At 47.4% G+C, this 13,515-nt stretch overlaps 1 protein-coding gene across 1 annotated transcript; it reads left to right on the plus strand.

Annotated features, from left to right (window-relative positions):
• The first annotated feature begins 1,977 nt into the window (after positions 1–1,977).
• On the plus strand, positions 1,978–4,848 carry LOC129693878 (probable G-protein coupled receptor 139). The gene is made up of 2 exons (XM_055630620.1): positions 1,978–2,107; positions 3,938–4,848. The coding sequence occupies exons 1-2, from the start codon at positions 1,978–1,980 to the stop codon at positions 4,846–4,848; spliced, it is 1,041 nt and encodes a 346-aa protein (XP_055486595.1).
• The last annotated feature ends 8,667 nt before the right edge of the window (positions 4,849–13,515 follow it).

Genomic DNA, 13,515 nt, shown 5'->3' on the forward strand with positions numbered 1-13,515 from the left:
TGGCGTGGGCCCAGCGTGGGTTGCGGACCCAGTGGGGATGGCGTGGGCCCAGCGGGGGTGGCGTGGGTGGCATGGGCCCAGCGGGGGTGGCGGGCCCAGCGGGGGTGGCGTGGGCCCAGCGGGGGGTGGCTTGGGCCCACCGGGAGTGGTGTGGGCCCAGCGTGGGTTGCGGACCCAGCTGCAGAGAGGCCTTCAACATTCAGTTGTAGTATTCGGAGAGCAGGTCCAACTGCTAGGTGCTCTTGAGGCTGGTCGTTGTTGCTGCTTTCGGCTTTGGGATAATGACTAGGATTATTTGACTTGGCTCTCGGGCGTCGTCTTGTAGAATTTAGTCTGCTGGAAGGATCATTGGCTTCCCCAGGCGAGCCTGGGTACTGACGGGGGCGCGACGAGAACGCTGATCCATAGTCCCCTCGTAGTGCTAAATTGCCTAATTCTAGTACACTCGTAGTGCTAAATTGCCTAATTCTACTTTCATTAATTAGTAATGTATGAATCGATGAACGCACAACCATATACTCACACGAATCTACACACACGCACACACACTCACACATTTACTCACACACGCGCGCATACTACACCGCATAACCATACATATACACGAATTTACACACACTCTCTACCTCCCACACACACACACATAAACATACACACGCGCGCGCGCACACACACATACGCGGTGTGGCGGGGGTGGGGGATAGGTGGCTAAAGTGCCAATGTCGGCGCGGTGTGTGTGTGTGTGTGGGGGGGGGGGGTAAAGTGGTGTGTCAGTGTGTGTGTGGGGGGGGGGGGGGTAAGTGGTAAAGTGGCTATGTCGGGGTGTGTGGGGGGGGGGTGTGTGTAAGTGGGGGGGGTGCCAATGTGGCTAAAGTGTCAGTGTCGGTGTGTGTGTGTGTGTGTGTGTGGGGGGGGGGGGGGGGGGTGGTAAGTGGCTAAAGTGTCAGTGTCGGCGCGTGTGTGTGTGTGTGTGGGGGGGGGGGGGGTAAGTGGCTAAAGTGTCAGTGTCGGCGCGGTGTGTGTGTGTGTGTGTGTGGGAGGGGGGGGGAAAGGTGTGGGTGGCTAAAGTGACAGTGTCGGCGCGGTGCGCGGGTGGTATTTGATGATATTTGCTTCTTTCAATTCCTGTTGTATCCTAGTTGGGTATTCTGTTGTAAAGTCGTTAACGTGAAACTTTTAAGACGATGCTGTGGCCTCGAGCAAAAATCAAACTGCTGGATAAAATGGATCATCTGTACATAGTTTACAGATACAAAGCTGCTTTTAACGGGAGGCTACATAGAAACATGGAAAATAGGTGCAGGAGTAGGCCATTCGGCCCTTCGAGCCAGCACCGCCATTCAATATGATCACGGCTGATCATCCACAATCAGTACATTATTCTTGTTTTCTCCCCACATCCTACATATGTTAGTCCTATGCGTTCTCTCTAACTCTCTCTTGAATACGCTACACTGTCTAGAGGAATACATTTGCGATTATATTTACATTACACCCACCCTGTGTGTTTCATCCACTGATTCCCTGAATTCCAATACTGATGATTCACCTTTGAATTGGAAATGCACGTTAAGCAAACCATTTTATTATTGCCAAATTCCCTTTTCTGTCGATATAAATGCAATAAATGGCGGAATATATTTGGCATTTGATTGTGTTATCATCCTCCAACATCAGCCCTGCCGTTCGCCGATGAACACAACGAATCCTGACCTAACCAAAGGCCTTCACATCGTCACCAGTAGCGAGAGAGAGTGAGAGAGAGAGAGAGAGAGAGAGAGAGAGAGAGAGAGAGAGAGAGAGAGAGAGAGAGATGAGCCCGCAGCCTCTTTCACTTTTTACGTCAAACATCCCCCACCAGGGGATAAGTGAAATTACTTCACTGTGCGGAAAGTAACGAGTTTGTTCAAGAGAGTGTGACAAATATTAGGGTTCCGTCATTCTGCGGTCCCCACTGGGGAGTTGGTGCGAGTATTAATGAACATCCGAACTGTGCTATCGTTCCATTGTGTTCCCGACCTTAACTGGGACTATCGGATGGAACGGGCACCAATTCTGTACGTCAATGAAATTGCCTATCCGATCCTGGCTGTGTTTGGTATCCCTGGTAAGCTTTGATGAGATTGTTTAATGTGTTGTGTTTAAGAAGATGCTGGAAAATCGAAGGTACACAAAAATGCTGGAGAAACGAAGGAAATAGGCAATGTTTCGGGCCGAAACCCTTCTTCAGACTAAATTGTTTAATGCGTTGTTGCTTTGTTTCCTGCTGACAGACCGTGAGCATTCTGACAGCCTGTTCCATCATCTCCTGCACTTTACAGTAATCCGATGTGCGATCAACGCATAAAATGCACCTTCATACGCATTGCATCCGCGTCACCGTGCATAAACGGATAGACGGGGAATATAGGAGATATGTGGACAGATGTCCAAAGCTTGGACAACACGTGGATTTAATGCAGCGTTTCTAAAGGAGGAATGAAAACGCGAACTCGAGTTTCAAGAGCTCATTATTTTGTAATATTTAATTTGATGAGTTTCTGAAGAATGCAGAATTGAAGAAGAATTGGGATCTCGGGTCTGTGGGCTGGATGCTGAGATAGAGATTTCATGAGGCAAACTTAAAGACGGGCTTGGAATAAGAGGTAGGACTTTACATTGGGAAACAAAATATGGAATGCAAAGGGGTCACGCAGCATCTCTGGAGGACACGGATAAGCGTCACCTCGAGCGGTACAATTCCACACTTCCGTCGGCGCACTGTGTTATTCCAGCACTTTGTGTTCGACAAACTCGAAACTTAACATTTCCACGTCTTCCGTGGAAGCTGCTTGACCCGACCCGTTGACGAGGCTTCTTGACCCGTTGACTTACAAGAGGCTTCTTGACCCGTTGACTTACAAGAGGCTTCTTGACCCGTTGACTTACAAGAGGCTTCTTGACCCGTTGACTTACAAGAGCATCTTGTGTCCTCCGCGTAATTTCAGAACCTACAGTTCTCTTTGTCTCCAACATGACATTGTTTCGAGTTTAACTTGTTCGCAAGGGATGGGGGTGGGGGCTGACTGAGGCTGAACGGACCTTAATCGGCCTAAACGTGCAAATAAAACGAGGTGAATTATGATCTTCATCACCTCCCCATTCTATGTGCTTTTCTCCCAGTCTGTGCATCCGCCAATAATAAACGTTCACCCTCAACTACCCAACATATGAACCCTCGGTATATTCGACCTCCCCTGTTGTTTGTCCCAGCAGACACGACTTTGTTCTCTCGCAGGTACACAAAAAAGCTGGAGGAAATCAGCGGGTGCAGCAGCATCTGTGGAGCGAAGGAAATAGGCAAAGTTTCGGGCCGAAACCCTTCTTCAGACTGACCTTCTCTCGCAGGTCATCCCCTTTCGCTGCATCATAAAACAGTGAAGTGGTAAATCTGCTTTCCCTGCGTAGATGCAGCCCGAATGGCCGCGTATTCTCGGCACTAATTGATTCAATTTCAGATCCCAAAGTTTTCTCTTTTCTGTACTTTTTGATTATTTGCCAATCCAAAAAGAGGAATCGCGCGCGGTGCAAGAAATGGAGTCGGAGCTGCAAGTGCTCTAGCATTAAAACCGAACTTTTGTCAAGTACCACCTGACTTTCGGCGTTTTTCCTCAATGTTGTTTTTATGTTATTGATGTCGGGTAAAGTAACAGGGTTAAGGGTCAGGTCAACGAGTATTTTGGGATTTACGAATGGCAAAAGTTATTTTTAATAGTTATAATGCAACCCGTCACCTGGGTAAAGTGCTATTGAACGCCACGCGATAATTGCTCTAAAATGAGCCTCGCATCCTTAAGGGCTGGCGCGCTACGCAACATTCAATCGTAAAAAAATGAAACTCCATTGCATCGGTGGTTCCATTTAAATATTAATTTCACTGTATTTTGCTATTCCCCAGCGAACGTGCTGACGGCTGCGATCCTGTACCGGGGAAAGTGCGGGCTCTCTAAAGGAATCACCCGGTACATGGTGGCGATGGCAATCTCCAACCTGCTCGTTCTCATCGTTCACGTATTAATTCGGAAAATCTACATGTACTACACCCCTAACTCCTTCCTCTCCCTCAGCGCAATTTGTCCATCCAACATATACCTACGGGTCGTTACTCTGGATTTTTCAGTATGGTTAACCATGTCGTTCACCTTTGACCGTTTTGTCAGCATTTGCTGCCCGAAGCTGAGACTCGCCTATTGCACGGATAGGACGGCCGTCACGGTCATTGTGTCATTATGGGCGCTCAGTTGCTTAAAGTACATCCCCTTTAACGTCATGTACGTGCCACGCCTCACCGTGGACAATGTGAAATGGGGGTGCCGACCCAAACGAGCCTACTTCATTTCCGGGTGGTGGTTGGTGTTTTCGTGGATGTGTTCAATCTCTCTCCCCTTCCTACCCTTCCTAATAATTCTATTGTTCAACGGACTGACGGTCAAGAACATCATAGCGGCCAACAAAGTCCGTCGTCGCCTGAAGGCACTGAATGGCAAGGACACTGAGGCGGAGAATCGGCGGAAGTCCATCGTTTTACTGTTCACAGTGTCCGGCGCCTTCATCCTGCTTTGGACAACGGTGGCTGTCAACTTCATCTGCACTCGTGTCGCTGTGAATTTCTTGGGCGGGGATCACACAAGCCCATCTTACATCGCCAATGACGTTGGGGTCTTGCTCATGCACGTCAGCTCCTGCGCCAACACGTGTATCTACGGGATGACACAGAGGAAGTTTAGGCAGGAGGTGAAGAACGCGTTTACACATTTAACTAGTATTGTTCAACCCATGACACCGGCGCGGCAGTTGCCTGGAACTTGAGTTGGTGAATGACGCCGCCCTTCAATCTATTATTTCATATGATCACGCTATTCCGTGAATTTGGTTCCACCCAGAGCGGGCATGCTAGGAAGGGCTCTTCGTGGAATTACATTTTATACTAATGTTCAGTGTATTGTAACTTGCTAACCTCTGCATATTTCCCATGTAGCGCGCTCGTAAACCCTACTCGGGCCGAGTTGATACGTGACCTCGTTGTTCTTCTAGCATCAATATCCACAACATCCCTTTTGCCCCAAATCCATATGATCTGCAACTTTAGGATCAATCTACATGCTGCCCCCTCTCTTTGTTGTACACTACGTGAACGCGCATTCATTTCCTCCTCCCCTTCAAACCCGTGCCCTCTCCATCCCTCCCTCTTCCCGTTTTTCCGATCAGGCTGACTGTCCCCGATTACATCATCTCTTTTTGCTTCTCCTAGCGAACAATGATGCATTCCCTTTGATGTCCCGTCCTCACACCTTACACGTCCTTATCTCTGTGTCTCCATCTCCCATGACCTTAAGAAGGGTCTCGACCCGAAACCTCACCCATCCCTTCTATGCCGAGATTCTGCCTCTCCCGCTGAGTTACCACACCATTTTGTGTCTATCTCGGTGTAAACCAGCATCTGCAGTTCCTTCCTATACATTTCCTCTGGCTTCATATGTTTATGCCTCCTGTATCCTTCGCTCTCTCTCCCTCTCTCTCTCTCTCTCACACACATTTTCCCTTTTAATCTCTGGCATTTGTACCCATCCGACATTCCTTGTTCCTGCATTTCCCGTGGCTGGACGGACAACACTGCCGTTGCGTCCTGCTACGCATTGCTCGGGGTCACTAACGGTTCTGGGCAACAGGTGCATGTATCATTTACCCTCATTCCTTTTTGTTACACTTCTCGGTTTAAATGTACGCTGTAGTGAAATAGAACGATTAACATTGATTAATCTTTGCATTGACATCGATATTTTGAGAGAAAATTTGCATTGTATTAAAATCACTGTATCTGTAAACCTGCCATATTTATTCCCGAATCATATTACTGGTGAGTAATGGGTGAGTAATGACTAAGTTTAAAGTTTACAGTAGATGTGCGGGCAAGTGCGGAAGTGTAGTTTGAATAAGGATAGGTCCGGATGTTGGCGTAATGTACGTAATTGAGGCACAGGCCCATAGATGACGTGTCGAAATCAAAACGCCTTCTGATCAAAGTGCAGGATCAGCAATTACCAGTGAAGAGGATAGATAAGGATGGCAATCTACAAGGTCAGTGGATGTCGGATGGTGCTGTAAAAGCTCACGAAGGGGAAGGATGTCAGGTTTAAGAAGGAGGCATCGGACGCGGCTTTGGAGGAATATCAAGCGAGTCGGAAACTCAAGCGGACAATTATAGGGGCCAGAGGGGCATGAAATGTCCGGTGAGGCAAATTAAGGAACGTCCCGTGAGTTCTTATAGGTCCGTTAGAACTAAGAGAATGGCAGGAGTAAAGATAGGAACATTCAAAGATCAAGGAGGGATTTATGTGTCGGGTTGGATAATGTAGGTGAGTAACTAAAGGAGTAACTACGTTGGATCTGTATTCACACCGGAGAAGGGCTTGGAGGAGCAATATCAGTGTAGAGAATACACATATACGAATGCAGTTTATGATCGAGAAGGCGTTGGTACGGAAGATCCTGAAGAACATTAAGGAGGTTAAGGCACCAAAGGTTTGACGGGATCTATCCTGATTATTGAGAGAGATAGGAGAGGAGACTGCGATCTATGTTTATTCTCTAGCCCGGTCAGATCCCGGAGGAGCGGTGGTCACTGTTGTTGCTTTGTTTAGAAACTATGTAGTGAAACCCCAGGGAACTCGGTTTTCCCGACCGTTGAGCTTCACGTAAATGGTGGGGAAATTATTGGAGGGAATTCTTCGAGATAGGAATTACTCTTATTTGAAAGAGAATAGGCTAATTAAGGTTAGTCAGCACGACTTTGTGCGTGGCAGGACGTCTCTTATTGGTTGTGTTTTTCGAGGCGATGACAAAGGAGATTTTTGACGATAGGTAGGCGGATGTTGTATAGATGGACTTTCGTCAGGCTTTTATTAAGACCCCCATGTAAGTCTGGTCTAGCAGGTTAAGGTGTACGGGATTCTAGATGACATGATCTTACGGATTGGGAACTGTCTTATTCAGAGGAAACATAGGGCTACGGTGGTTGGTACCCAGTACTCGGTGCAGTAATGCCGATTTTTGCGCATTTGGGATCTTGATTACCATTTCTACTCTCAATGCGTCTGTGTGACATCAATTCATCCCATTGCGCTGTGTGCCTTCCACTGCCCAGTGCCAGAGGAACACGCACATACATACACACACAGTCACTAACACGAAAATTGGGGATAGACTGATTCTGATGCAACTTGTGACTTCCAAATGTTGAATGGGAGGGGGCATTTAAAAGTGAGAAAGGGAGAGTTCAGATTGAGCAAATTGCTGTTAATGTCCTCCAGTTCACCTGAGGTCGGCAGTCCGAGAGAACTCTGGTTGACGAGGGACATTGAAGCTCTGGTCAGGAGAAGAAGAGGATACGTGTCAGGTATCGGCAGCTGGTATCAATTGAATGCCTTGAGAGTTACGGAACAGGCCAGGATTGGTGCATCTGTGATGCAAATACGGGGAGCAAAAGGGGAAACATGAGATATTCCAGGCAGATATGGTAAAGCGAAGTCCCAAAGGATTCTGTGAACAATTTACGAACAAAGGGTTCCAACGTACGAGCTAAAAGTGTGGTGATCTGTGTATACAACCGCGGGAGATGGCAAATGTCCAAAACAATTGGGAAAACACAAGTGCTGATCGGTTAAAGTCAGCATGGCCCTCTTAAATAGGCCCAGCAGTTCCCGAAACTCGTTCAGTGATAGAGTTGATCCCGGTTTCCTATACCTGTCCCTTCCCTCCTTCGTTTGCCTCACCCGAGCCTCAATTACGTTCGGCGTCCAAGCTCCGTTATTCCCACCTGCTTTGCATCTCATTCTAACAGGAACATGCACGTCATCAACTCTAGTCACCACACTTCTAACAACACTCCACTTACCCCAATGTTCCTTTGCCGGGAAATCACCTGGTCCAATCAACTTTACATGTTATTGTCTAATACCATCAAAGTTAGCCTTGTCCCTGTTCCCAATTTTAAATGGTCAGTTCAACCTGCCTCGATCAAAAACTAGCCGGAAGCCAATAGCACAGCGATCGCTAAAAGGTTTGGCCACCAACACTTTCGTTACTTACCCTTCCCAAGCTCCAAAGTGTAGATCTAACCATAATAAATGAACAATGTAATTAAGCCACAGAGGATTTGGAAATATGCAGGAGCACTTATCACAGAAACTACACCTCGTTGACTAGAAACACGCTTCTGAAGAAATATTTCACAAACACGTTTCAGAAAGTTCGTACGCTGGTGTCGCTTAACCTCGAGAAGGACATTCAGGGTAGAAAATATCCAATTGTACGCGCTAAACTCCCTTTGGCGTCGGGATCGGTCACAGACGTCTTGCTTTCTCCCCTTAGAATCCTGCTCTCAAACACTTGAAGTCTCCCACTGTAAATGCTTCGATTGTCATCACGTTCTATCTTTCTGCTGCCTGGTAAAAACGCAACAACAAGCTTTTCACTGCACTCAGTACACGTGACAATGAACTAAACTGAGGTGAACTGAACTGAACTGAACATCTGTACATCTAAGCCGTTTCCAGTATTGTTCAGTATTGTTCAGAATCACCAGCATTGTTATTTGTTGGTTTGGAGAGATAGCACGGGGACAGAGCGCCCCCCTCCACCCCAACATGTAGAAAGTACAGGATCGTTCTACAGCTTGGAAAGTTTTCAACTTGAAATCTCATCTCACTTTGTCGACTGTGCCCGATCATCGAAATATTTTTGTCATTCTCTGCTTTTATTTCAAACCTCCAACAAACGTAGTTTTAGTTCATTGACTTTTGAACTAAACTCTGACTTCTAGACAATGACCTGGAACCAGATTTGGATGTGACACCACCGTTCACAAGATCGTGCTATTCTGTGCTGTCGATTCCACCCAGAGTATAGGTGTGTAATGGGAATCTCCACGTTAGTACATTTTACCCATTGTCCAATGTATTCTTATATGCTGGCCCGTATATTTTTCCCAAGCAACGCGCCTATCACCTGTTTAAAGTAATCTTCTGGTTCTTACACGTTATTAACAATGACACTTGTATACCGCCTACATCTTATCTACCAGAAACCACATGCTCTATAACTTCCCACTCAATCAACATGCTTTCGGGTCTCTTACCTGCACTCCACCTTTAATGCGCACACATATCTCCTTTTCCCCATCCCACCCCATCCCCAGTCCCCTTTCACCTAAATTCCCCCACTTGCTTTTTCACAATTCTACCATTAATATCTCTTTGTGTCACATGTCCTATTGCCCTTTCATCTCTGGCCTTTGTCCACCCATTTCCAAAACACCCACTACCTCCATTCACCGATCACATACCAGACATTTCTCACCACATCTCTCATCCTGCCTTCTCGACCTCGTTCAATTAGACTGAGGAAGGATCCCAACTAGAAACGTCGCCTATCCATGTTCGCCAGAGGTCCAGCCTGACCTGCTGACGTATTCCAGTACTTTGTTTGTCTTTTAATCCGATATCCGAAGTTAGTTGAGGCCAGTTCATTGGCTATATTAAAGAGGAAGTTAGATGTGGCCCTTGTGGCTAAAGGGAATCGGGGGGTATGGAGAGAAGGCAGGTACAGGATACTGAGTTGGATGGTCAGCCATGATCATATTGAATGACGGCGCAGGCTCGAAGGGCCGAATGGCCTACTCGTGCACCTATTTTCTATGTTTCTATGTTTCTATTCGTCTCTCCCCGTGACTACACAATTTACCTGCTTCTGTTTTACGTTATATTTCTTGAGTTTTTAGCGTTTCGAGATAAAACACGGAAACTGGCTCTACCGCCCAACGAATCCGCGCCGACCAATGATCACTCCGAATAGTAGCACTAACCTACTGACTGGGGACAATTTACAATGTCATCGAAGTCAATTAACCGAAAAACCTGTGTGTGCTTCGAGTGTGAGGGGAATCTGAACATTCGATCACACGGTCACAGGGAAGACTGACTTCGTAATACAGCAGCCGCAGTCAGTATTGAATCCGGGTCTGTTGCTTCTTCTAGGCAGCAATTTTACCGCTGCCCGTTGTGCCGGCCCGAGAGCCCGATTGTACGCTGCAGTAAAATAAATCCGTTGACACGGAGTAATCGTTACACAAACGTCTCACCTGAGAGAAAAAATATGTATTAAAATCACCTGAAATCCCAGCCCAGGTCTTTTGGAATCACATGAGATGTAATCTACGCAGCGTTTATGATGACTGAGTAAAGGCGTTGTGTTCTTGGCAAAGTTCATAGGAGATGAGATGGGCAAATTTTCCAAACAGAGAGTGCTGGGTACCTTGAACACGCTGCCAGGGTGGTGGTGGGAGCACACACCCTGTTGCTAATCAATCACCACCTTAGCATGTATTCATCTATCGCTTGCTAGACTTTTTGCAGACTCCACCTCTCTTTCAGATTTCTCTTCATCCGCGCCCACTATAGGCAGCGTGAAGAGTGATCTCCACCCGTCGTCTATACATTTTCTTCAGTTGCTGTCTGCCCCACTAATTTCCTCCAGCTCGATGCGTCCTTTATTTTGTAAACTAGCATCTGAACGTCCTTGTTTCCCGCGATTTCTCGTGTTCACGCGGACAACGCTACACTTCCTTCATGTCGGGAGACAAAATGCTGAGGCATGCATCTATGGAGCGAAGGAAATAGGCAACGTTTCGGGCCGAAACCCTTCTTCAGACTTGTGTGAGGTGGTGGGGGGGAGAGAAGTAATGAAGAGGATGAGCCAAAGGGCTGAGAAGTGGAGGAGACAGTAAGAATTACCTGAAATTAGAGAAGTCAATGTTCATATCGCTGAGGTACAAACCGCCCAAGTGAAATATGAGGTGCTGCTCCTCCAATTTCCGGTGGGCCTCACTCTGGCCATGGAGGAGGCCCAGGACAGATAGATCGGATTCGGAATGGGAGGGGGAGTTGAAGTGCTGAGTCACCGGGAGATCAGGTTGGTTTTTGCGAACCAAGCGGAGGTGTTGGGTGAAACGATCGCCAAGCCTACGCTTGGTCTCACCGATGTAGATCAGCTGACATCTAGAGCAGCGGATGCAATAGATGAGGTTGGAGGAGATGCAGATGAACCTCTGTCGCACCTGGAACGACTGCGTGGGTCGAAAAGAACTGGAGTCGAGGGGGGAGGTGGGGGGGGGGGGGGGGGGGGGGGGGGGGGGGGGGGGGGGGGGTAAAGCGACAAGTGTAGCATTTCTTGCGGTTGCAAGGGAAAGTGCCCGGGGAGGGGATGGTGCAGGAGGGAATGCACGATTTGACCAGGGAGTTACGGAGGGAGCGGTCTTTGCGGAAGGCAGACAGGGGGGAGATGGGAAGATGTGGCGAGTGGTGGGGTCATGTTGGAGGTGGCGAAACTGACGGAGGATTATTTGCTGCATGTGACGGTGGAAGGTGAGGACTAGAGGGACTCTGCGCTTGTTACGAGTGGGGGGGATGGGGAGAGAGAGCAGTGTTACGGGGTATGGAAGAGACCCTGGTGCGAGCCCCATTTATGGTAGCGGTGGTGAACCCCGTTCCCTGAAGAATGAGGACATGTCCGATGCCCTGGTGTGGAACACCTCATCCTGGGAGCAGATGCGGCGTAGGCGGCGGAATTCGGAGTAGGGGATGGAGTCCTTACAGGACGCAGGGTGGGAAGAAGTGTAGTCCAGATACCCATGGGTCATCATGTCCTTCATGTCACAGTGTTTCCCGGGATCGTAATGGTTCTACTCGAGTGCCTGCAGTCCTCTAGCCACAAGCCTTTAAGTCATATTTCTTAGTTCTGAATGTACGCTGAAATAAAACTATTAACAATAATTAAATTCGATATTGACATCGATATATTGAGAGAGAAAAGACATTAGAATGAAATGATTGAATCTGAATACCTACCCCAGTTCTTTTCGATTCACATCATACCTAACAATTTTTCAGCGTATGACCTTCTTCTTATCGAGTCCACACACAAGAATAGAAGTTGTTGAGCCAGAGCAGAACACACTTCTCTGCATACAATGGTGAATGTCTTACGATTGGAGGGGTTGCAAGAGAACCTCTGCCTCATCTGCAAAGACTGTCGGGGTTGTTAGACGAAATCATTCGGCAGGAGTCAGGGAGGGTAGATTTTGACCCGTTGTTATTGGGTAAAGGCAAATATGTCACGTGATAGAATATGAAACGTCATCTGATCAAAGTGCAGGGACGGCATGTTCCGGTAAGGAACAGGGATCGGGATGGCAATCTAACGGAATCGTGGTTGACCAAGGAGGTCGTTCACTACGGTTAGAAGAGAAGAAAGCTTATGTCCAGTTTTAGACGGTGGCATCAGACGGGACTTACCAGGAATATAAAGCGAGTAGGTTTGAGATCAAGCCGGCAATTAGAAGGGCCAGAAGGGTCCACGAAACGTCATGTACACTTAGGCGTATTGAATAACATCCCAAAGCATCTATACGTACGTTAAAAATAAGAGGGTGACAATGAAAATGGTGGGATACAACAAAACAAGGGAGGGAATCTATGTGTGTAGGGGAATCTGTGCGTGTAGGTGAAGTTCTTAATGAATACCTTGCATCTGTATTCGCCGAGGACTTGAAGGAAAGTGATATCAGTATAGAGCAACAAATATGCTGAGGCAGTTTGAGATTGAGATGGAGGTGGTGCTGAGGCTCTTGAAGAACTTTATGGTGAATATCGTCCCAGGCCTGACCGGATCATTCCCTGGTTATTGAGTAAGGCAAGAGAGGACATTGCGGAGCCCTGGTGAGGATGTGTGTTTATTCTTTAGCAGCAGGCGATGCCCCGGAGGACTGGAGAGTCGCCAATGTTTTTCATTCATTAATAGGTTGTTTTTTTGAGGAGGTGACAAAAGAGATTGATGAAGGTCCGGCGGTGAATTTTGCAAACATGAATTTTAGTAAGACTTTTGATAAAGCCCTCGTGCTGATCCAGAAAATGTAGAACATATATAAATGTAGATGGGTTGAAGAGTCAGTTTGCTGCCAACACCATCGTTGGAGGAGTTTCGGACAGCAGGCAAGGCTGTCAGAAGTTACAGCGGGATATCATGTCCGGCACAATCATTATACGTCCCAGAGCCCGTTCCCGCTCTCAGTTCTATGAAGACTGAAACGAGCTGCCTAGGGTGGGGGCAGAAAAGATACGATGCTGGCATTTAAGTTGTTCTTAAATATACATCGCGATAAGGAGGAATGGAGGCGTGTGGGACACGTGAAGGCTGAAGAGGTTTATTTAACGGCATTGTGTTCGGCAAGGACATCGTGGACGGGGGGCCTACTGCATTTACCACGATTATATTATTTTTAACATAGTAATGAAAGATGAACTCATCCACGTTAAAGACGAACATTGGAGAAGGGCTAATTCAGATGGCTTTACACCAGCGACATGCGGATGTTGACTGATGGAGTAATTTTAGAGCGAGTTAGAGAGAATTCGTGGTCAG

This window comes from Leucoraja erinacea, unplaced genomic scaffold (assembly GCF_028641065.1).
Source record: "Leucoraja erinacea ecotype New England unplaced genomic scaffold, Leri_hhj_1 Leri_457S, whole genome shotgun sequence".
Taxonomy (NCBI): domain Eukaryota; kingdom Metazoa; phylum Chordata; class Chondrichthyes; order Rajiformes; family Rajidae; genus Leucoraja; species Leucoraja erinaceus.